This window comes from Tachypleus tridentatus, chromosome 13, assembly GCF_004210375.1.
Source record: "Tachypleus tridentatus isolate NWPU-2018 chromosome 13, ASM421037v1, whole genome shotgun sequence".
In the NCBI taxonomy this organism is placed as follows: domain Eukaryota; kingdom Metazoa; phylum Arthropoda; class Merostomata; order Xiphosura; family Limulidae; genus Tachypleus; species Tachypleus tridentatus.
In genome coordinates this window covers 24,958,147-24,985,125 of record NC_134837.1, presented here as the reverse complement: position 1 = coordinate 24,985,125, position 26,979 = coordinate 24,958,147, and the positions used below count along the sequence as shown (strand labels likewise).

The window sequence follows — 26,979 nt, the reverse complement described above, 5'->3', positions numbered from 1 at the left end:
GAAAGAAAAGCAAAATATCCCAGAAAAATGCTTATAATAGAGGAACCAAAAAAGCAGGAATAAAATAGAAGATGGAAAAAAGAATTGTCATAAACCTTGCCAATGAATCCTAGAATCAATGGGGATGAATCGTCTGAGACTGAAAATAAAGCTGATCCAAAAATTTGTTAGCATATGCATGTATGTCTGGATAAGAAGAAAAAAAATCAAATAATCCTTGAGAGGAATGTAGCACGAAACAGGAAGAATCAAAACACACAGGTGAAAGAGAAAGTTAAAAAAGACGAACGTTAGAAATTAAATACATAGAGATTTGAATGATAAACACTGTTCTCTACACGTAAAGAGGAGCCTAGTGCAAACCAAGGTGGTGAAAAAAAACAATCAAAATTATTGTTATTCTGCTCAGAACCAGAAATAAGAAAGTAATTCTCATGTAGGGAGAAAAATATGAGGTAATGAAGGCATTAACCAGCTCACTATATGTTGAATAATGACAGTAATGTTCTACACATTTAAATAGTTTCCAGGAGCCACTGTTTACAACATCATCAGGACTATGGGTGGAGGCAATATTCACTATCACTTGACAATTACCATTAGTAGAGAAATTCTCCAGATCACTTTTTTTTAATGCAATAACTAAAAATCAATGTAGGTCAAGTACAGGCTTCACACTGACAAAGTCTAAAATCAGATAAACACATGCATTCACAACAGTGCTGAGGAAAAGAATGAAGTAAAATTTGAGTGCAAGTGCTCATGAAGATGTACTGTGCATGGAGAATGTGTTGCCTTCCTACTGATGGAGGACTGTTGTCATATGATAATCACATCATGCACTAACACAGTTTACATTAAAATATGTCTTTGTTCAAAGATAGCTCAAAGTCAGTAATATATGTTAAATCTTTAAGACAAACATGCAAAGAATAGCTATTTTTTGAACAAAGGTAAGGATAATGTTTTGGACTTTTGAATTATAGTAAATATTGAACATGCAACAATGTTTGCCATTGATTATTAAACTTTTTCCACTTAATGATAATCTCTTATAGTTCAAATAAAATTAAACATTTTAAGTGGGAGTAAAAGAGAACTAAGAAAATATTTTACACACTATCAACATTTCCTAACACTAAAATGTGTGAAATTAGATGTACAATAGTATTATTTCCTATGTTGAACTCTCACTCAGAAAGTGAAGAAATTAAAGTGGTTTTACTTCTTAAATTACTGACACTTTCAAATAATACATATAAAACAAATAATAACTGACCATTTCAAAAATTTCAATTGCTTTATTTTAGAATGATATAAAAATATGATTTTTATAAAGCATTTCTGAGAAAAATATTTTGGATTACCATGGCACCTAATATTCACAGCAATTTACAGTATGTGTTCATGACTGAAGAAGTTACTTTAAAAAATAAGTGACACACTCACTGGAGTATGAATGTATCCACACTGCAGCTCAAGTCCATACTTTATATTATGTTATAAAATATTTGGGGGAATACATATTTATTATACAAGTTTCAGTTAATTTTGCTCAGAAAGTTTCAAAACTTAATACGGTGTGTCAGTAAATGGTTGCACACATTTTAAAACTTAACTTCTTAAAAAAGATGGGATCCAACTGATATTGTTAAGAAGTCACATTTAATCTGGTCTGAGAACTATCTTTACACAACTTTAATAGGGAAAAAAATTATATTGGTAATTATAAACACACTAAAAATTAAATAAAACCTAAAAAATACAGCTCAGTGATTTTGGAGGTCAATGATGATAAAATTCAGAAAATTAATGAATTTTACAACTGGATGTGGTATTGCACTATATGATAAGAAATGAATACACTGTTAACCCTTTCACAACAGGTCAAGGTTCGATGGCCATGTCATCATGTTTGTTGACTTGCATTCAAAATCTTATTGAACTTATGTCAATAAATTTGGAATCAAATAGTAAATTACAATTTAAACTATAATACTATATGGGAGTTAATTTTCTTAATTGAAAAGTAAATATCAAAAGAACACATTTAAATATAATTTTAGTAAATCATGTGGTATGTTGAATGCAGCACTGTTTAAAATTAGATGTGATGTCAAAATACTAAGTTTATAGTTTTGTACAAGTTAGGAACTCAAATAACTAATATTACCAAGCTAGAAATTAAAATTAGAACCTCATATCTTTTTATTTTGTTGAGATATGGTTTATGTACTAAATCATACACAGTGGCCCTGTTGAACTCTTTCCATTTTTAGAAATGGTCCCTTACATACACTTACTCAATATATAACAAGTGAATAACCAATTAACAGCTTAGAATGTCCCCAGAATGGTTTCTGCAACCATTTTAAACTTTGAAAATATTACCATGTTTTTCAAACCAAGATTTCAAAAAGGTAGGCTATGTCTTTAAACTGCTCGAAGTTTCATATTTTTTAAACCTAAATACATCTTGGTTACTGAGCTTAATAAAGTATAGTGTAATTCTGTGGTATCAGTATAGTTATTGTTTTATTTTTTGGTCATTCAAATGTATATATAACACTTATAAAATAGTTTGTTTTATATCCTCTATGTCTGAAATTTTAAAAGGCTTAGCAACCAATGTCCAGCAGCAACTGAGTTCAAAGGTCATAGCTAGAAGAGATAATTCTTTGCTTTAATTCTTGATTTACTGTTCTATATTTTAAGAAAAAATAAGTTTAACAATTTATTTCTAAATACTAATAATGTTCATACATATATATAATGTATAATAATTAAAATGTGAGTATATATTACAAAATGCTAGTCCACTAAATGACAGCCAAGACAGGGAAGACTGATGTAAGTTATGAAATGTTAGTTAGATATGACTAGAAGGACAATATAATAAATATATATGTAAATATATAACATTATGAGACTTAAGCTACTTAGACTAAACATTTGTATTTTTATGTTATAATATGTAGTCATTCTAACATGAAAAAAAGCAAAATATGTATTTATTTCTTAATTTTTAATAATGTTTACAAGGTTGGTCAAGTGACATATCACACAGAGTATAGAAAATAACATAAAATATAAAGTTTTGCTGGAAACAAACATCTGAAATGTATTTAGAAGTTTTAAGAGTTTATGCAAATAATATTGATTTTAAGGACAAATAATTTTTTAATCATAACATAAAATCACTTTGCACTCAGCTAGTAAAAAAAAAGATTATTTTCACAAACAAATTTTTAGTAAAAATATTTCATTAAAAAATCTAATTTTTGTTTACAAAATACTTGTAATCTTTACTAAAATCTACCAAATCTTGTGAAGATACACATGTTGTATCAACAGTTATAGTGCAAATACTTAACATGTGCATATGTGTAGACAAACTTGTATATGTTATACTGAGTCCATTGCAAAATAATTACTACAACAGAAGGATTATATTTTTGATACACATAGAGATAAAACGTATATAATTTTATAATTAGAAAGCTTGTTTCAAGGCAGAAAACAACAGATTTTCCCCAAAGAAATATTTTAAATTGTAGCTGAATGGACTTTCTAATGAATTAAAAGAACAACCACATAAAATTATAACAATAATATGTTGGAAGTGTTATCAACTAATAACTAGAAAACAATTCCATTTATCATAAAATACTTAAATTAACTAAAGGATAATCACTTGCATTACAAATATCTACTCTTTAATAATTAATTTTAGTAATAATTTCTCATTTCTGAACATAAAATAGATAACAAAAAGTCCTTTAAAGAAAAACTTGTTAAATATTTAGGTTTGCATCACTAGCTAAGTAAATTACTTATTTAATAAAACTTCAAAAGAAAAATAAGAGTACATATAATAATAATAATTATAATGTAAGAAACTTATCATTAGTAGTGTTTCTACAATGTATTACAACCTGGAATAAAATGTTCAAAAATTATTTACCGGATCAGACTCATCCATTTTGAAGGTCATCTTGCTTACAGACTCTCCAACTCTGTTAAACAATCTCATTACCCCTGCTCCACTTAATGCAGAAGTATTAGTTGCTCGAGGAAGTTCAGACTCAAGTTCCAAGAATTCTCGAAAATCTGGATCCATTCGAAGTACAGGGTGGCTTGAAGTACGATTCAAGTAACGTTCCAGGGCTGCTCGACGTTTTTCAATGAAGTCCGAAGAGCTTAAAGATTCTTCTTTGTTCATCTTTATTTTTGTCATGCCTGAAAAAAATTAAATCTACATAAAACTTTCTAAAATAAATAATATATATAAATCCTATGCACAAATAAATAATGTACTCATAAATCTCAGTTTCACTTGCACATAACTGCAGTTTCTTATTATACTTTTGACCTCATTGCAAATGTTTGTAAATATTTAATATTCCAGTTTTTTTTAATGTGCCTCTACAATTTTAAGATGAATCATGCAAGATGTGTTTATAAATTGAAACACATAGATGAGTAGTGACTAAATAACATGCTTAATGCACACATATAAGCATTTAGCTTCAATTTTCAAAGTATGAACAAATGATTGCTAAATCATTTTTTTCCTAACTAGCAACTTTGGGAATGGTACTAGCAACATCATTTTGTAAAATTGACTGTAACTACATAACTATTTCATGTATTAAATGTTAATAAACATGCATATATCCCATTTATTTGTGATATTTATTTCAAGAGTCAAATTGAGTAGGGATATTACAGTATTTTTTTGTTATCACAATAAGGTCAAACTTATGAAATCTTTCAATACTTTCATTATTACTTTATTTATATCATTGTAACCACCCTAATTCATAAACCAGATTATATTTGCTTATATTAACTGTTTTTATTAAGTTTTAATAATTTTAAGTATTCAATTATTTAATAAAACATTGCATTTTATTATTTACAGGTTACCTGATAAATATTCATTTTTCTTTTTACATAGTTTTGACTATCAAAATCTGTTTGAAATACATGTAAATACCTGATAAGTATTATTATCTCACAAAAGAAAAAATATCAATATGTATCAGGTAAGTAATCATTGTTATTTTTTCTTTTTAGATAGTTATGACTATCAAAACCTGTTTTAAATATGTGTAATGATGTTAATATTTTGAATATTTTACAAAAGTTAAAAGGTGGTAAATTTAAGTAGAGAGAACAGAATCCAGACAAAATGCTGCTGGAACAATAATGTCAAGGTTTTATAAATGTGGGCTGGGATTTTTTAATACTAAGTGTTTGCAAATTGTTGGTGATAAATTTGAACTGTAAATGGACAGCACACAATCCACTTGCTTTAAAATAATATATTCAAAACAAGTCAATCATAGTACAAAATTCCTTACACTGTAGGATATCACAGTTGTATCTAAAGCTATAAATAATCCTCTTTTTTGTCAAAAGTCCACACATGGGGGTTACAGTTACTTTATAATCCAATTGACAAGACAATTTTTTTTCCTACTCTCTTTCTTTTGGAGCTCCTTCCCTTAGGAACAATGACAAGTCAGTTGAGCACATGATCATAAACTGTTCATGTATTAGTGGTCTTGCCTGTCCCTTGAAACTACTTTCACACTTGACCATGTCGATCCATCTTATGAAGTATTATCGTAAACGTGCCACAAACTGAAATATTTTTCTTCCAGTGTTGGGTTTGATTTCACTGCACTTTCAACAAAATATTCATCAGTAAATTTACAGAGTTTGAGCAAGACCGATTTTAACTTGTCATGGTCCATGGTATCTTCTGATGTCATAACTGTATACACTTGTAGACCTTTTCTCATGTGAGAAATGGGCTGAGAGACACTGTCCAGATGCTTTGTTTGTTTGTTTGGAATTTTGAGCAAAACTACATGAGGGCCATCTGTGCTAGCTGCCCCTAATTTAGCAACGTAAGGCTAGAGGGAAGGCAGTTAATCATCACCACCCACTGCCAACTATTGGGCTACTTTTTTACCAAAGAATAGTGGGATTGACCATCACATTACAATACCCCCATGGCTGAAAGTGTAGGTTTGGTGTGACTGGGATTCGAACTCGTGATACACATATTGACCACAAAACTACAGAAATGGTTTTTGTTTGTCTCAGAATTAAACATAAATCTATACAATGGGCTATCTGTGCTCTGCCCACTATGGTTATTGAAACCCAATTTCTAGTGGTGTGAGTGCAGACATAATTCTGAGCCACTGTGGGGGTGGGGGACACAGAAATGGTATATGTACCAATGGGAACAAAAATGTTCAGAATCTTCCCAAACTGAAAGCCTAAAAAAATGGAAACAGCCCAGGATGTATGCAAGGATGAAGTTTTACACTTATAAATTTCATAAGTTTACAGGAAAATATTACATAACAAAACTCCAGAAATGAGTCCTAGAATTTGAATATTCACTGTCTGACACCAGATTAAAACTTACATTCAGACCAACAAAGACAGCAGCACCAAAATCCTCAAGATGATTACAAGGATTGTTCTAGTCAGATATAACTTATTACTAAGATGAATATTTAAAAATACAAAGAACTAAACATTAGCAAAATACTTTTTCTAAACAAGGACTAAACATCTGCAATTAAAACTTAAATAATTCCACCAATTAAGCAGACTAAGAGTCTGCAAATATCTGACCAATCCCAAAAGTGAATGCTGCTTGAAACTTAAAACTTAATTTTGATAGCATAAAGTAAGTGGTGGAGACCAATGATAGGTATAACCATCCTTACTTTGAAATGGCAGATAGTGTAGCAACTAAACATACACAAAAGCAATAACAGTTCCAAAAAAGGATTAAAATAGTAACAACACAATTGCTTTTGTTAACTCTTTCAATACAAGGTCTGTTCTTGGGAGTGACTTCATAAGCATTCTGTGCTTATTATAATTTTAATTCTATTACTTTTAAGTTAGTAAGAGTATGTTCAAAAAATTTGGCAGATTATCAGTAAACAATACAAGGCTTTCATACACAAAACATCAGATTTCTTTTATTAAGGCTTAAGGATTGTTACACAATATTTTTCTCATACATTTTATTATTATTGCATGTTGCCTATCTGACATGCAAAGTAATTTTCATTTCAAGATTAAAAAATACTTTTGTGAATCAGAAAATTTTCAAATTTCAAGTGCAAAATCATTATTATGCCCAGATAGTTTTATCAAATATTCCTTGAGAAAAAATGTTATATTTTTTGTTATTTTCACTCACAAGTCTCCGTATGGATTCAATCGATTTGATCAATCTCATAACCATCATATAAAATTAAGAAATGAATATAAATTATGCCTTTTTTGTTCTAAAATGACTACAGATTATAAAATGAAAATATACATACATTTACTAATTTTATTACATTGACCTTTCACCCTTGCCTGACTAATGATACAAAAATTACGGTGAAGATGTGCATATTACTCTTGTTACCATATCCAATAATATAAAACTGGCCTTTAATTTTTACAAAGTGACCTATCTTGAATGTGTTTTAGAGGAATAGTATTTGGTAAAATACAGTTACATTTTAATTATTATAAATTGTACATGTATATCGGTTATGTACAAACAGGTACTTAAACTTATTTTTTTGATAACATAGAACAGTAAATAGAACAAATAAAGCATGCAGTTATCTCTTCTAGTTGTGACCTTTGTACTCATTGCTGCTTAACTTACTAATTCTTAAGAAATTTTGCATGTGAAGGATGTGAAAAGAAGTATTTTTATATATATATACATATAAATAACCAAAAAAAATCAGAAATTACTTCATTGATACCATATAATTCCATTGTATTTTACCAAATTTAATAACTAATCTGTATTTGAATATGAAAAAAATACAAAATCACTAAGGAACTAAAGTCTCAACTTACCAGCTCAAAGATCCGTCTTGAAAGAAAGAGAGAATGACATTATATTTGAAAATCACAAAGAGAACATTCTGACTTTCCAATTGGTTCTTCATATCACATATAAAAGTAGGTATATATAAGAAACCGTTTCAAAAAACGTGAAGGGGGAAAATGTGTTTGATTCACTAAATATAGTGTTAGCTCAACAAATAGAAAAGATAGAAGGTTTTTATTTTATATTCTAATTTGTCAATATCAATAATATAAGTTCTTAGTTAGTACAAAAATATATTCTATTTAGCATGTGCATTTTGCATGACAAACAAGCACTGCTTAACAGCAGAAAGGTATTTAGAAAATGAGAAAAATTATTCAGGACTAAAAGTACCTCATATGAGGATGCAAAATGCCATATAATAATATAATATAGTAAACCAGCATGTCAAAATTTCCTTTCTCTTTAAAATTAAAATACAAATTACATTCATTCTTGCTCTTACAAATGATGCATTATTTTTATTTCTAAGTGAAGTATATTGTTTTAATATAGTACCTGAAATAGGTGGATCAGTGGAATATGCACTGCTTTGAGGATTACAGCTGCACAACTAACCCAATTAATTGGTAAACAAGGAGCATTGCTTACATCAGTAAGTGTACAATGTAATAAATTAATCAAAATTATGATCCAACTAATCAAAATTATTATTTCTGATTTTTACTGTTTCAATTATTTCAACTACCCAAGTAACTAAAATAAAGTCATAATATTTTTTATTAATTCAAGGTTGTTCAGCTTAATAGATCAGTGTTATGAGTCACCAAAATAATAGTGTTTTCAGTTATTGGTATTTTTGAGCATAAAAACTATCCAAGTCTCATTAAAAATAATTGATAAGTTAAATATAACTGATTAATGGGCCCGATCAGCAAATTAAACTAATTGCTCAGCTTATTCAGGAATACTGGGCTATCTACTGCTTCACAGGTTTTGGGGCTATCTACTGCTTCACAGGTTTTGGGGCTATCTACTGCTTTACAGGTTTTGGGGCTATCTACTGCTTTACAGGTTTTGGGGCTATCTACTACTTTTGTGGTTAGAAACTAAAAAATTAAAAGATTAACAAAGCTGTCTTAATTTAATAATAATAAAAAAATACAAACCTATAACACTCTTCTCAGGTGCTGGAGGTACCATTCGACCCAAGCGAAGATGTTTGCCCGTTAATTTATCATGCAAGCCAAGAAAGTCACTGAATCTTCGATAGACCACTAGATTTTTGTGCTTGAAATATTGTAGATTAGTTTTAGTTACAACCTTGTATCTCATATATGCTCCCATACCATCACCAACTCTCTGAGGCTCTTTCACAATGATTTTCAGAAACTGGTTACTGTTCTCTTCACCAAGCTGTAAGATTTATAATTCTTTCATGTGTACTTTATGAACATTTCACTACTACTGTAATGCTAAATTACTATAAAGAAAAAGTACTCCAATGTTAAAAAAAAGGGAAGTGTTATCATCAGAAAACCTTAATCAGTGATGATGAGAAAACCCACTTGTAGAGAAAAATGTGTGTATAAAAACAGCTGGGTTTGGTTGAGAAAATTTTGTATGTAGAGGAGCAAACAACATTTTGACCTTCTTCGGTCATCGTCAGGTTCACATAGAAAGAAGGAGGTAACTGACCGGTAGCTGACCACATGTTTGCAAACATCTAAGCACACCCTCTACATTCCTACACTCAGATACATAACCCCCTTGAAACATGTTCGCTCCTCTACATAAAAAATTTTCTCAACCCAAACAAGCCATTTTTACAAACATATATATCAGAAAACTTTGTTTCTACAAAACTGACTGAGAATTGTCAGTTAGCACCATAGAAATGTAGATACTTCACTACACACACAAACACAACTGAATAACACTAGTTATCAATAATTATTATTAAAGGGGTTCTGCACTGTACATTGTGAAGTGTTCCTGGATATTGGGATATACATCTGAAATGACATTAAGCAACACAATCTTTATATGTATTATGGGGGAACGCATTCTCAAAAATTTCTGTTCACTCTTGAAGAACTTTTTAAAAGGTGTAACATAGCAATGACTTCAGCCCATTCATCTGTTTCAAAGCAATGTAAAATATTCAGTTTAGTGCCAAAGTTAAATGTTTTCTTAGGCTTCTTGGCAAAAAGCACTTAATTATCATTAGGCAATTGCTTTGGAGCCATGTTGGAAGGGTATAAACAAGGCTTCTCTGCAGCAGAAAAAAAATACACTCAGATAGTGGCATGAAAACAATGTGTTTTAATGCTACATTGTTCTTGGCAGAATATGACACATCACACTGCCCAGTAAGTTAGTCTGATAGCATTGGCAGGCTCCAGTAATGGAACAAAATGTTGCTTTGCACACATATTGATAGTAAAACACTGTACAGTAATTGGTAAACACTAAGCATGGTAAAGTAGCCTGACAATCAAACATGTTTAGACTCCTAGATTCAACAATTTTTGGAATATGAAGTTTACATGCTATAGCCTGTTAATATTTTAACACTCTAGTAATGAAACAAGGTAACATTGTTCAAAAAATATTGGTAATAAGTGGTAAAGTGGTCGATAACATTGGAATCCTCTAGTAACAAAACAAGGGATGTTGTTTGATACATGGGTAGTATAACAGGTACCCAGTGTACTTTAAATAGATAAAACAGGATTAATGTCTCTATATAATTATTAACATCAAATTTTGGGCCAACACGTGGGTCACATATACATACAGAAAGTATAAAACGTTAAACAAATACAAAAAGAAGTTTCAAATTCCTAAAACAAGTATGAAGTGGTAACACTGTACATTTAAAAAAATGAAATAACCTTTTTTTTATTAGAAAAATAAAGAGCACATTGCAAATAATATTTCTGATTACTCTTTCTAAACAAGGTTAAAGTTCTATGAATAATTAAATTATTATAAAATTACCATTTGGCTTGAAAATTGGCAAAATTTGTTTTAGTTTTCAACACTCACAAAAATGCATAAACAAACCTCTTCTGGAGTCTTTCCAGCAGCAGACATTGAAGGTTCATTTGGTGTTATTTCTGCAGGAGCTGAAGGCTCTGGAATTGTATTTTCATAGAAAGGTTCCAAGAAAGGAGACTTAGCTTCTTCTTCTGGTGTACAGAATTCAAGCTTTGTCTGAGGAGTAACTGATGATGCATCATCATCAAAACAAACCTCTTCTCCACCTTCTACAAAATAAAGATTTTACTTACTACAATTTAATTACCAAAATACTTGCAATTAGCCTTCAACAGACAGCTTTCAAAGGATGTTACAGCATACAGCACTTGATATATGAAAACAAATTTCAAAATTGCAAATGAATTTGTTTACTACTACGTGCTCACTGCAGGAGATAAACTAGATTCATATGTTTGATGGATAGTAATACATTTTTTGAGAAATAAACATTGCACTATGCCTGGAATTATTTATAATTCTAGGAAAGAAATGAAACTGCATGTTTATTGCTGTTTCAGAAGTAATACTGACCAAAATTAATTTTTAATATTCATAATATTTCAAATTTATTAATTAAGAAAAATAGCAGTTCAAAAAAATTTGAGATAGCATTTGAAATAAAAGCAGAACACCACGAGTTTCCAAAAACAAAACATGATTAAAAGTTTATGACAAAATAGCGTCTGATCTACCAATTAAATGATTTTTGCACAAGAATTAAAAAGGAAACACATTTCTACACTTATACATTATCTACACAATTCATAATTGTTCATAAACTCTCTGTATATAGAGATATTGTATAGAATTTAGCCCTTTGTTTTTTTTTGCAATGAACAGTTAAGATAGTATATGCTGTTTCTTTAGTGAGCTTTACCACCTTGAATGCAAGATTATTTTGCAACTGGCAAATTATGATTGCTTAGCTATAGAGAATGTGAATTGTAAAAATGGTTTTAGCATTCCTGGAACATTTCAACTATGAAGAAATTGAGACTCGATGTCAAGTTCGTTTCATTATCTTTCTTTCTTTGAAGAAGTATTTCTTCTTTTAATCTTATGTGTAGCCTAACTTAACACTAAAAAAAATTCACCATATTTCAGTTCTAAATAGGACTTTTGTCTATATTATTTCACTAAATCCATTTTATATCTTCCTTTGAGTTCAAGAGATTTTCTTAAACGACACTTCAGAAATTCACACTGTTTGTCACAATTAGCCTTTTTTTAATCAATATTTAATATACTTCAACTAAAAAACTTTCCATGACATGAAAAAGTAACTTATAAGCTGAACATACTTGGTTCATTCACAGTCTCAGTCTGTTAATGTGTAACCTCTCTTTATATGGATCAGTTTTAAAATAATTTGAATGTACAATGTCACATTCCTCAGAGGCATGTTCAACTAGTCATGAAGCTCAAAGTTGCAAGTTAACAATTTTCCTTTAATAGGGCTAAAACAGCCTTGTTGATAGCATACACAAGTAAATCTAAAACCTACATTTGATGGTATAATACAAGAGTAAAATAAATAGGGCTAGATAATTAACTCAGTCAATCAATATAGTCACATTAATTACTGTCATATAAAATAACTAGTTACTCAAAATTATAATTAAACCCACTAATGTCAACAAAATCTTCAATTTATTGAAATTTCAAATTTTTACTACTTTTGATTATTTCATACAATCCAATAAATTCAAACACTATCATTATGGTTTCTCATTACTGTTTTCAATTAACCCTATCACAATAGGTTTGGTATAAAGTACGAGTTTCTCCACACGCATATTAAGTATTTGCATTATAACTTTTAATACAGTACATATACCTTCACAAACTTTGGTAGATTTTTAGTAAAGATTACAAGAATTTTGTACACAAAAAATCAGATATTTTAATGAAATATTTTCACTAAAGATTTGTCTGTAAAAATAGAGTCTCTTTCATTAATAATATGAATGCAAAGTGATTTCTGTTATGACTAAAAAGTATTCTTCATTCCAAAAATCTCAAATATTATTTGTGCAATCTTTTAAACCTCCTAAATACATTTTAAATATTTGTTTTTGTAAGACTTTATATTTTATGTTATCTTCTATACTCTGTGAGGGGTCTGTCACTTAACCAACCACATAACCATCATACAAAATTACTACATATAACACAAAAGTACATATGATTGGTGTAAGTAGCTTAAGTTTTATAATGCTACATATAAACGTGTATATTTATTATTTCTTATTATTATATCTGCCTTCCAGTCATTCCTAATTAACACTACTTAACCTGCATTGATGCAGTGCATGTGCAGTCAGGTCATCTACCTAGTAATATAAAACTGACCATTAGTCTTCCCTATCTTGGCTGTGTTTTAGTGGACTATTATTTGGTAATATACAGTCACATTTCAATTATTATACATTATATGTATAGATTATTCTTATTTAGAAATAAATTTTTAAAACTTATTTTTTCTTAAAATAAAGAACAATAAATCAAGAAGTAAAGCAAACAATTCTCTTCTCACTACAACCTCTGTACTCAGTTGTTGCTGGACATAGGCTGCTAAGTCTTTTAAAATTTCACATGCAGAGGATATCAAACAAAGTATTTTTAGGTTTTTATATATACAGTTGAATAGCCAAAACATCATAAATAACTACACTGATACCACAGGATTCCACTATTAGGTTTATTTAGACTTCACAAAATATGAAACTTTGAGTGGACTATAGACACAACCTATATCATTGAAATCTTGGATTGAAAGAATGTAGAAGCTTTTTCAAAAATTAAAATGATGGGAAAAACCACTCTGGGGACATTCTAAGTTGTTGATTGGTTATTCACAAGATATATTGAAGTAACTGTGTATAAGGGACAATTTCTGAAAATGGAAAGAAGTGAATAAAGCTGCCATGTTTCATTCAGCATATAACCCATAACCCATGATATAACCCATATATCAACAAAATAAAAATATATGAGGTTTGTATTCTACATTCTATCTTGTTGATATTTGTAATTTGAGTTCCTAATTTGTACACAATTATAGCCTTAGTATTTTAACATCACAAACATAATTTTAAACAGTGCTGCATTCAACATATCACATGACTTACTAAACTCTATAGTTAAATGTGTTCTTTTAATATTCACTTTTAAATTAAGAATTTATCTCATGTTTAACATTAAAGTTTGAATTATAATCTACAATTTGATTTCAAACTTATTGCCATTAATTTATAAAGTAGTAGATTGTTGATGGAATTGTTGTCAAAGTTGTAAAACCAACAACCCATCTTCCCAGGTAGAACTTGAAACATCTATTTCCCTAAAACATCTCAAAGCAGTATCTTAAACAACCTTTTCAAAGAATTTTCATACAAAACTATCAACACAGTTTCACAGAAAAGAAAACCAGAAAACCTCACACAAAAATATATTAATTCTATAAATAACTTAAAACAATACAACATCAAAATTCTAAAAGCAGATAAAGGCAATGCTATAGTTACAATGAACACAAGTGAATACATTAAAAAAATGAACATCTTACCAGATACAAACAAATTTAAACTAATAAACAAAAATCCAACAAAAACACATGAAAACCAATTAAACAAAATACTACTACAAATGAAAAAAACCAACACAATCTCAATAAACCTTCATCTTTACTTACAACAGACTGACTCACGCACACCACAACTATACAGCACCCCCAAACCACACAAACTTGATTGTCCACTATGACCCATTGACCTATGAATCATTTAACTACAGCCTCGATAAATATATAGTGTGGGAATTTTCTGAATATGTAACATCTACTGGCTCCTTTTTCAAAGACTCTTGTAACTTTAAATCTATTCTTAATTAACTGAATCATAAAGCCTTAATGGCCAATTTTGATGTAATCTCCCTCTTCACAGAAGTCCCAACAACTGAAGTCTGCAAAATAGCTTTAGAACTTTATATCCAAGACCCCAACCCATTGATACACATCCCAGCAACCAATTACCAACCCTTACAGAATTCACTACCTCCAAAACTAACTTTATATTCAATAACCAAAACTACCTACAAATAAATGGCCTAAGTATGTTCATGAGTTCTAGCCAACATTTTTATGACACAGATTCAATCTCAAGTGAGCAATTCAGCCTTACACCCACCACTATACTGATACAGGTATGTTGATGATACAATTGCTGGATTCACATCTACAGAACATACACTTAATTTTTTCAATCATGTTAACTCAATACACCCCAAAATTAAGTTCACCTCTGAACAGGTAAAAACTAACCAAATAGCATTTCTTAACCTCAAGATCACCAGAACAGACACACAATTCAAAACAGATATCCACATAAAAATCATTCATACTGGATTATACATTCCCTGGGACTTTGCACATGAAGCAAAACAAAACCTCAACATATTAAGAAACCAAATAAACACAGCCACAACTACAAAACCTTATACTTCTGCATATCATATGTTCCCGACATCAGTGAAAAAATAACCAACATTTAGAAAAAACTTATATCAAAACATAACATTCCAGTAAACACCAAATTTATTCAAAAACCAGGTACAAAACTAAAGTCCATACTATGTAAAAACTACACTGACAAACACACCACCAACATAATTTATAAAATAAAAAGCAACGACTGCCACAATTTCTATATTGGAGAAACAAGCAGAAAAATGGAAACTAGATTCAAAGAATACAAAAAATCACCTTCACACATTTTTGAATACTGCAAATCAAATAAACACAACATAACCACAGAAAATTCCCAGATACTAAGTAGGGAAACAAATATATACAAACACAAAATCAAAGAAGCCCTACTCATACAACTAAAACCATAATTAAACCAATATAAAAGAGCACCTTTATACCTATACTAACATCTAACTGCAACGCTCCCAACAATCCCATACTTGTTTATACTCTTATCCCTAAGACGTGTCCGGCAATGGTCAGTTGCAAACTCTCTCATTGTTAACCTGAAGATGACCTAGGAAGGTCGAAATGTTATTCTCTGCTTATCAATAAAAGCGTTAATACCAATACTAGCCATTCTGAGATACATTTTTATTTCAAGCGAGTTTCTTGTCATCAAGAATGGCCTTTGACTCTTGACCATTGTGAGAGGGTTAAATCAAGTTTTTACAGCTAATCAATAAATGTTATGATTCACAAAGATAATCATCCAGAATTAATTACAAATTATTATAGTTTTTGATGATTCTAGCTACCTGGTATCCTAGTAATAAAAATATTGTCATTATGATTTCCCATTATTATTTTTAAGACTATTCACGTTTTTTCATCTTAGGCTTGATTATTAGGCGTTTCAAAGATGAACTCTTTCTATTCACCCCCTGGAAAGGCTAAGCCTTCTCAAGCCAATCATATGTACTATCCCTGTCCATGAATGATACAAGCATGGGCAGCTACTGCGTTATTCTACCTCAAAAAAATTTAAAAGTGTTAAACAAGTATTTGTAAAACATTTTTTAAATAAAACAGTTACACACATAACTATATTAAAGACAAATTTATAGAGCTTCAAGAAACACAATGTTTCAACTAATATTTTGAAAATGTTGAAAAAAAACTCTCTCAATTTATTTTATAAATAATAGATATTATATTTATTAAGCCTATTATTAAGGTGGTATCATCTTACCTGTCATTAACTTTTCAAGATTATCATCACTTCTTGGTTGCTCATAATTATTCAAGAGAGTTGTATTTTCAAAAGACTGGGACTATAAATAAAAGGTAAAAAAAATACAATACATGAATAATTAAGTAAATATAACAACAACAATAAAACACTATAGATATCTTGTGAAAACAGTAGTTTCTGAACAGACATTTTAAGATGGGATGAAACATCATACATAATGAAGGATGACACCCCCCAGCCACCCAAAAGAAAAATCCTGAAAAGTTTATACTTGTGTGAAGCTCACTGTCTTTCATAAGGAAGTCTGAGGACATTTCAAGGGATAGGTAATTGATGATAGTACATAAAGCAAATTACTATTTTTATTTTTTCATGTTACATTGTTTAATTAATATTAGTTTCAGAAAGAGTTTTGGTAAAAGTGTTCAGTATAAGGGGTGTTCAAACATAAAGTTGAATAACTTTATTGTTATTTGAGATAACAACAAGTGGTAGGCATGCAACTTTTAGGTTTAATAGTTAATGGACTCTACATGTCTTTGATTATTTGCTATAATTAATCTAATTCTACATTCACATTCTGAAAAAAATTTCCAATACAGCAGTAAAAATGCATAAGATAGCATCCTGAATCCACTGTTTCAGTTCTTTAAGGCTTTTTGGTGTGTCATGATTGGTTGTTGTTTTATGGTACATAGCAATGAGGCTATCTGCATCAAATATACTGTGAAAATAAAGTAAAATATCATAGAATATAAAAATAACTTAAAAACCAAAAAGCTCCAAAAGTAGTTTAGAAACTTAAATAGTTAAAAATGCCAATGCTCCATAAAAAAATTATAAACACAATTAAGTTGGACAGTGTTATCATTGCTAATGGCACAGTTCATCATAAAGAGTAAACCTGTCAGAAAGACACGTTGAAAATGGTGCTGCTATGTTCCATTGTAGTAACAGCATGACAGTAAAATGTGAATTATTGTGACTTGAGAGACATAGAGGCTACACTTTGGTGGATCATACCCAACTAAATGAAAACAAAGAGTTAAAAAACTGCAACCAATGCATAGCCCAACCAGGACAACTTCCTCCTTATAATCCTGATGAAATCAAGACAAATAAAAACCAAAAGAAGGCTTGAACTGGAAAAGCTTATTATCATGTTGCTCATAACAGGTTGACTTCCACTGGCATGAAGCCAAGCCTTCAGAAGAAGACAGTCTATATATGGAACAGGCATGGCTGTTACAGCACCAGAACAAATAGACTGAGGTATTGTGTCACTGAGTTTGTTCTTGCAAATAGAAAAATAGAGAAAAATTGGCGAGTTATCGTTTAATATCAATGAGAACAAGGGAGTATCAATGCAAAGTAATTCAGGGCTAGTGAAGAGTTCAGAGAATCGGTGCAAATAGCACAATTGGTGTGCTGCATAGCTTCAACATGATCCAGGGCAAGAGAAATGGTATACAACTTAGCAGTGAATGCAGAAACTGTAGAAGAAATTCTGTGAACAACTATTGAGCCACAACAAACCATGGCAGAGCCCACAGAATCACCTGATTTCAAACCATCTGTATAAGCAGGAATAGAAAGATGGTTTGAACCTGATGATGACTTAAGAAGGTCGAAACGTTGTTCACTCCTCTACGTAAAAATTTTCTCAACCCAAACAAGCCGTTTTTACAAATATATTTCTCTACAAGTTGGTTTTCTCGACATCACTGAAAAACCTTTATAGTTCCACTGTATCAAGGTGGTCATGTTTACTTAGGTGGAGGAGAACTGGTTAAAGAACCACTCAGTTTATGACCACATCATTTTTCTTTAGCAAAAGGGTGTCTGTTGACCTCTGTGGATCTTGCACTGGGTTAAATGGACAGGTCTCTGTCAGTAAACATAAAGTAAAGCAACTCAGGGCATGACTAAATAATTGTTGTACCTCTTAGAGCTGAGACAGATGGACACAACAAGAGAACAGAAGTCAGAGCAAAACGAAGTGGACCCAAGCAGTCACTGAAAGGAATGACAGAGGCAGAAGTAGATGTTGACATGTAGAACAAACATCACACATACACCTGATGTTTATATTTTCCTATACAGAATAATATTTACCTCCTTTACCTCACACTTACCTTTATCCTGACAAAAAGGTCTCTTCTTTGCCCATCTAAGCTTTGGTATGAATTCTATATCACTTGCTCCAGTATTTATACCCCACTATATTGTCCCTACTGATTTTAATATTGTGAGTCTTTCCACCTACATCAGTGTGCTCTCTATACCTGATCTGTATATAAGCTCCCTGTTATTCTTTCTTGTTCACATTTTTGAAATTGTCCAGATTATCATACCTGAACACCAGCTATCCTGAGAAGGAAGGGCAGGATAGTACGAGATAATATAAGTATTGATGAAAATATATTTTTAGTGTAGGAAAATGTAAACTTCCAAAACATACTTTCTCTTTAGCTAGAATCCCATATCAACCAGGTAAAGAGGACAGTGAGGGCAAGTAGTATATAGAAAACATCTGTGTAGAAAAACTGTTGTTGTAAAAATGAGATGGAATAACGCACACCAGTGAAAGTCAACATTACTTCTAGAACAGATACACTATTTACCAAAAAAAAAGACTTAATAGTGAGAGGTAAAGGGCAACCAGCTACAGAACAAAAATTCTTCATTATCAGAAAATTTGTCCAGATGCCAACCATAGACACAAGGCTCCACATCTTGTCATTGGAATTATAGGGCTGTAAACACAAAGCTAGATTCAATGTGACTAGGGCATTGGGACCACAACAAGATATAATGTTATAATAGGAATACAATATGAAGAGAACCCAAACTGAACGTTGCAGAATGTTGCATGTTGAGTCAACAGAATTAAGAAAATAAATGAAAATAATGTCTAAGTACAAAATGTAACAAAGTAAACTTGGAATTATTGGCCCAGGCAGCCAACCCCAACATTACCGAATGCCATGTGCAAGCTATAGGAATTACAAAAGGAATGCAAGCAACATTCAACTGGACAGGTCTCCCTCCCAACCTGAAGAAGTGCATAATGCAAGAAACTTAGCTTAGAACTATGTAATCAATTTGTGCTTCCCTCATCTTGAAGAAACAGAGATTTTCCTGTTTGGGGTTATGAAATGAAACCCCTAACTCTGGAACCTGGAAGGCAAGGCAACAATAATGAGAAAGATGTGGAACAAGCAAAGTTCAACCAATGGCTTGCAGATGTGATGTTCTGTATGCAGAATTATTAGGTGTTGGAAACCTTCTTCCATAATCTTGGACAGTAATAGAATGAACAAAAAAAAAAGGGCCATGTTTACACAGCCAGTTGGCAAAGTATCATTTCTGAACAGGAATTACAGGGAGGCTACCATGTAGGTTGGACTGGCTCCCCACCCAACATTTAGGAAAATCATCTAGGGTTAAGGGTAGGAGGGTATACAACTTCAACCTCTTCTCCTTGAGTGAAATAAAGAATACAAACATTATTTGGGTGGAACACACCTCTGTCCATTACTCCAGCTCTACAGATAGTGCAACAGGTGAACCATGTTCCCTATTTTGAAAAGCACAACAACCCTAATTTGTTCAATTTAGGTATTAGTAGGGATGGGCAAAATCTCTTTATGCTTTTATTCATGACAGTCCATGAGAGGGGGTCCAGTATTGTATTTGATATAGAACAAATGCCCTCTATCTGGAAAGCACCAAGGTAGCTTTATGGAACATCTCTCAACAGAGCTCATTGCTACCTCAAATTTAATTATTAATCTACTTATAGTTGGTGGAGATTTGTAAAAGTACACCTGACCAGTCAACACTTGCCACAGAGTGGGATTCAAATGAAAAGAATGAGAAAGTTCCTGAAAATAAATAGAATAGCACAAAAGAAATGAAGTTACTCAACTCTGTCAAAATTGAGCCTGGCTGTGTAGAATACTCACAGTGAGTAGCTGAAAACAATCCAAGAAGGAAACTACTATATCATGTAAATATTGTGATATAAAGATGTTAGTTATGTTCATAACACCAGCTTGTACAATTTCCTCCTGCAGGCAATACAATAAAGACAACTGGGTCATTGATACTTGTCAAATTTAAAGAGATCCAAAAAATTCTCCTCTGGACTTTTATTGTAGGAGTGGAGAATGACAGGGGATAAGTCATGTGATAAAAAATAATATTCCAATGGATAAATATCAGGTGACATGGGCCCCATAACACTTCACCAGATTCTGCATAACATCAGAAAATCTAAACAGAGCATAAAAGAAGATTTGAATCCATACTGTTGTATAAATGGAAAATAGAGAAATATTAATAGAAAAGAAAATCTCCTCCTAGCTGCTTCAATTTTTAGGTAGAAAGGTCATTCCTAGACACAATAAAACATAGTTAGAATGGTACAGTGTCCTGTGAACACAAAGTGCAAACACATCTGAATGTTAATACCTTCTAGCCAATAACAGAAAAAAATCATTTATGTAAAAGATGATATTGTGAAAATGTTCCCCAATGATTCAAAAGTTGGATGCCACACTGCACAGAGAACCACTGTGATATCCCAATTAAGAACCTGAAAAGGGTAATGAGGACAATTAACGGGAAATTATTTCAAAAGTAATAACAAAATTTGGAAGTTAAAAAATTTTATTCTCTTAAGAAAAGGAAAAAAAGTTCATAAGACAACCACATACAAGACAACAGATGGAGACAGACCTTTGTCAAACAACTATGTCAAAAATTAAGATGTGGCACAGTGGGATGAGAAGGGCTAAACCCATGTCTAAAAGGCTCTTAATGATAAGCAAGTTATTTCCTTTGATAAACTTCAAAGAAGAGTGTTGAATGGAATGTGTTAATAAATCCCTGATGCTGTACTCTGGACCACATAAAAACCAAGGCATGAAGATGAAGAATGCCAACTGATGGATGTAAAATGTATGACTGAAACTGATGTAAGAAATGTGGCCATGAAGGAAGTGGTTGACAATCTTGAAGATACTGTAGGAATGGAAGCCACAACTTACTTGGCCATTATGATGCCATCAGAAGACCTCAACAGAACATGGAGTGAATCTGTGCCACAAAATTGGAGAGCAAATGAATTAGAAAGAGCATATATAGATAAAACCCCTTCACTCTTGGCTGGGAGTATCTACTCCCAAACACAGAATGTGAAGTACTGGGGACCAGAAGGGTGAGAATTACACTTTCCAGTTTGTGACTAAATTATTGATCTAAGGTTTCCTTAGACAAGAGAAGATCCAACAGAAAAATTGAGGATGAAGCACCAATTCCATAGAAAGAACTCTGTTTGGATAACTGGTCAGTCACTAGATTCATTACTTCAAATACAAGACAAATAAGAACAATCTGGTGTTTGCATACCCATAGAAGATCTACTGTTTGAAAAGAGGGAAATCTGGAGTGAGTGTCCCCTTGCTTTGAGATGTAAAAAGACTACCATAGAATTGTCCAAATGAAGCATTACCACCTACATATGCAACAATTCAAGACCCTGAGTCATAACTCAAAGAACTATTAATAGTTCTGAGAAACTGATGCAGAGAGAAGCTTCCTCTACTGTCCAAAGCCTCCTTAAATTTCATATTTACCATACATGCACCCCAGTCCTGAAGAAAAGCATCTGTAAACAGATTCATCTCTGGTTGTGAAGGTGGGAAAGAGATACTTACAATTGTGTTGTTCATGTTCAACTACCAGCTGAGATCCAGCAAATTGGAATCTGACAGACTTGCTGGTTAATCCAACACATCTGTATTAATGTTCTACTGGTCCCATAATCACTGAAGAGCCCTTATGCAAGCCCAACCTAAAAGAATGAGCAATTCCAAAGCTGTCCACATCCCCAAAAGAGCTAGAATTGTGCATACTGGCGAACAAAAAGACAAACGTATTTGAAGACCTACCAATTCCATGGCCTTAAGGCACAGAGGAAAGAGTTGGTTCTGGCTTAAGCTGGAATCAAAAAACATTATAAAATGGACAAGATACTATGTAGGAGTAAAAACAGACTTCTCCTTATTGTAAGAAACACAACTCTCTATTTTCTGAGAAAAGAGTTTGAGTGTTGGGAAAGGGCAAGAAGAAGCTGGTCATCCATGTAATGGTGAGTGTGAATGCTGATGGAATAAAGATGACATGAAAAAGCTCTGACAATCTGGTAAAAAGTGTATGGAGCAGATGCAAGGCTGAATACTAGAACATACAACTGAGAGACCTGGTGGTCATGTACAAAATGGATATAATACCTTGAAGACTTGGTGATCAGCATATGAAGGTAGACACCTGCAACATTGAATTTTGTCATCTAAATTTCGAGTGAAAAGAGCCACTGAAGGAAAAAAAAATAGCTCCACTTTAAACAAAAGATGCTGGAAAAAGCAATTAAGAGAAGAAAGGTCAATTACCAGTTTCCAATGACCCCTTCTTTTTTTTTTAGTACTACAAATGGCCAAGAATAAGAGAATAGCAACCCTCATACAAGGAGGTGATGTGCTCTATGGCCTCTTTGCGTAAAATATTATGGATGGTTTGTGCTCAATAGATGAAAGTAAGGCGGTCCTTGAGAAAGTAAACCAGTATGGCAGAAAAAGAAGGAAACACAAACTGAATAACCAATTCACTAATGAGAACTTCAATGACCAAATGATCTGTGGTGAATGTCTTCCATATCCTGCTAGCAGATATAAAGGGAAAGGCTTTTAGTAGAAAATTGTTACAAACCACCAGAGATGATAATAATGAAACTGAGAAACTTTACAGGGTTATTAAGATTTCAGATATTAATGATGTCGTAAGTATGGGTAATTTTAATTTCAAGCACATATATTGGGAAATGTTAAGAGTCACTACAATGGAAAAAGGGGTTTTGAAAACTGTTAAATGGTTTTATTCACCAATTGTTTGAAGAACCTACTAGGAACATTGCTATTTTAAATCTATTGGTAACACCTAATACAGAAATGGTTGAGATTGTGGAAATTGGAGTACATCTGGATGCAAGTGATTATTGCTCCTTTAAGTTCAATGATTCACTGCCTATGAAGATCAGGAGTAATGATATTTGGGTTACAAATATTTATGTTGTTACAGATGCAGTTTCCTACTCACACTAACAGATTCTATGCTCATTACTCAAATCCAAGACTACATTTAATAAGTAGAAGAATTTCTTCAATATTTTCTTTAATTATTTCTCCTTTAGAAACCCTTGCTTTTATTTCATCTGTTTTATTATAAAAACACATAACCTGTAAATTTAGACCAATTTTTATGATGTTTTTGGATAGCAGAATTATTAAAATTTAATATTTCCTGCTGTTCTCATTCTAGGAATGATCTTTTAAAAATTCTTCATGAACCTAAGCCCACTGAATGTATATATATTCAATCTTATCAAAGTATTACAGAACAGAAGGCTACTATTTTATGTTTTAACTTTCTGCTAAATGTTACTAAATTCTTAACAAGATTTCAATTACCATACCACCCAATCCAAATTCAAAGTTATTAAATTTCAATTTTTTTTATTTGATCAACTTATGGTAATATATCTAAATATAATGCTTTTTCATATATTACAAGAATATTGGTTTTCCTTTTTTTCTGTTTAGCTATTGTATATTTTCTCTGGCGTGATCACAGAAATTAGTTACCTTTTCTTTAAGAAAATTATTTTTTAAAAATGCTGATTAATTGACCACGAAACTTACGAGTTAAAGATTAACCTTTACGAGTTAAATTTAGATTTATCTCCTGTAAATGAAATGTATTTGTTTGGCCTAATTTTTTACTTATTTTCTAATGTACATCGTAATGGAATCTATCGTAACACTTACTTCTAAGGCTGGTGAGAAAAAATCTTCGCTTTCATCATCTTTTTGACTTGCATTCCCATTGAATAGAGGTGGTTCTAAACTGTCAGCCATTGTTATGATGCTGGAATGAGAAATATCGCCCTCTTCTGATTTGTTCATATTTCAATGAAACAGCTGTCTAAAATAGCATGTTAGAATTAAATTTAATTTCACGTTATTTAGATTCAAACATCTTTGCAATTGTAGTTATTATATTTTTATTTGCAAGTACAATGCATTAATTATAATTGTTTTTGGTTTCTTGCAAATTAATTATTAATGGTGAATCTATGCAATTTAACAAATGAACAATTTGTAACTCCAATCTCTGCTGTTTGTTCTTTTTGTTTTGTTTTCAGCACAAAGATTTACAATGGACTAGTAACACTCTGGCAACCCCGACAATTCAAATCAGGATTTCAGCTTGTGAAGTTCGTACACATTCTGTGACCTACGTTTTATACACGCCTGGGCTAAACACTCAGAAAAGAAATACCTAGTGTTCGAATATAGCCATCTATAATATCGATATACTGATCAGAGGGAGAACAACTGTCAATAATTGCTACCATGAGAAATTTATCTCACTCTTTAAACAAAAAAATATTAAACTGTTATTCACATTTAAAACGTGTCCACGACCAAAAGGGTGAAGAACGACCGGTGTCATTACTTTTCAAACCTTGTACATTTAAATACAAAACTCTGTACTCTAACAACTAGACTATACCTTACCCTCTTTATTTGAAAGCACAATTATTCAAGGGTACTTCTATTTATTTATTTTGATGGAGTTTAAGCGATTATGCTTTAATTATTTTATAATTCACTTTAATTTTTCTTAAATTTTCTAGAAATATAAATTATGTTATTCACATTCAAAGTGTTTTGTTATTTTTGTATATATGGTTTTGTGATTTTTGTCGGTGTATGTATGACGACGGATGTTACACAAACTTTGGTAAGCAACAATAAAAGCATGGTATCAATTTTTAGATTGTAAACGTTTTGTAAAAACCTGGTTTTATTAAAACGACGGGTAGTGTACTAAAATTTCGAATTTAGAACATTTGATAGAGTTATTCTGTAATTTCGAAAAAAAACATAATCAGTTTTTATGAATGTATCATATATATATATATATAAACTAACAACAAAAAACATTCTCTCTCTCTTATAGGTGTTTGGATATTAATGTTTATATACCCAGGAGGGTCAGGTTTCGTCGACCTTCTCCTACTTCCTTTACATTTCTGTCTTACAACTGTGAAGTGTATTTATACATTGTGCTCGAGGGCCGGAGTAACCCGTATCTTCACATACACTTAGTGCAAATAAATCATTTCTCTTGATAGTTCCATAATTATTTGCACTTTCGTTAGTTATGTATTAATTATAAAGCATTTACATAAAAACAACCTTTCAATGTTAAGTAATTAACCTCTATACTAATGTTGAATCTAGTTTATAGGTGGCCTTTTTTTAATTTATTTATTTAGAAAATATATATTCACTGGGTAGATATGTTTAGGTCTATCCTCATCATGTATACATGTTAAGTTCAATTACTAGTTCGTTTTTTCTCCAGTTTTTCTCAAAATACTTTATTGTACTATGTAGGAGTCTATCTGATATGTTTCTATATGTGCGTATTTATGCATGAATTCTGATTATGTTGCTCTGCGTACTTTATAAGGTGTTGTGAGTAGCGTGTTTTGTATTGATTGTAATTTTTTGAAGTAGTTTTTTACTTGCGTTTATCCATGCAAGGACTGCATTGTCAATGACGGGTCTAATGTAAGTTTTATATATTTTTATGACATTATCTGCCCTTGCTCCACTGATTTTACCAGTTAGACTCCTAGCATAGTTTGTTCTTCGCCACATTTTTGTTCTAATATTATTTACGTGATTTATCCACGTTAGTTTTGAATGTAAGTTAGTAGAATGTAAGCCTTAAAAAGCTTGCAGATGAAGAAGTCTGAAGAATTTCTCATATAAATCTGAGGTTGTGCTTTTTTATGTTTCGTTAACTTAGCGAATACTATTAGTTGTGTTTATTTTGATTTCATATTTTTGACAATATTCACTTATTCTATTCAAGTGTAGTTGTATGTTACAAAAAACCATTCAAAGAAAGGATTGTTTGTTTTTGAATTTCTCACAAAGCTACATGAGGGTTATCTGCGCTAGCCTCTCCTAATTTAGCACTGTAAGGCTAGAGGGAATGTAGCTAGTCATTTCCAGCCCAATTTTCTGGGCTACGTAAGTTTAAAAACTTCTTACATTAATAAAATATAGCGGGAAATGTATTATGTGCCTGCATGTCACATACAATGTGAAGAGAGTTCCTATTAATGGTAAAGAAAATAGTGTGCAAGAGGTTTTCTATATTTATATATAAGAATATAGGTTTCTTTATTTT

General features: G+C 31.4%; 1 protein-coding gene across 2 annotated transcripts in view; it reads right to left on the bottom strand.

The window, feature by feature from the left end:
- The window catches only part of LOC143236710 (sorting nexin-2-like), a 73,102-nt gene extending 48,462 nt beyond the window's left edge, over positions 1 to 24,640 (bottom strand). For both annotated transcript variants that reach the window (XM_076475129.1, XM_076475130.1), the window contains exons 1-5: positions 24,537 to 24,640; positions 16,645 to 16,726; positions 10,949 to 11,151; positions 9,049 to 9,295; positions 3,965 to 4,239 (exon numbers count right to left, since the gene is read on the bottom strand). In XM_076475129.1, the coding sequence (XP_076331244.1) occupies positions 3,965 to 4,239; positions 9,049 to 9,295; positions 10,949 to 11,151; positions 16,645 to 16,726; positions 24,537 to 24,626 (897 nt within the window). In that variant the 5' untranslated portion in view covers positions 24,627 to 24,640. The remainder of the gene's footprint in view (positions 1 to 3,964; positions 4,240 to 9,048; positions 9,296 to 10,948; positions 11,152 to 16,644; positions 16,727 to 24,536) is intronic.
- Positions 24,641 to 26,979: the final 2,339 nt, after the last annotated feature.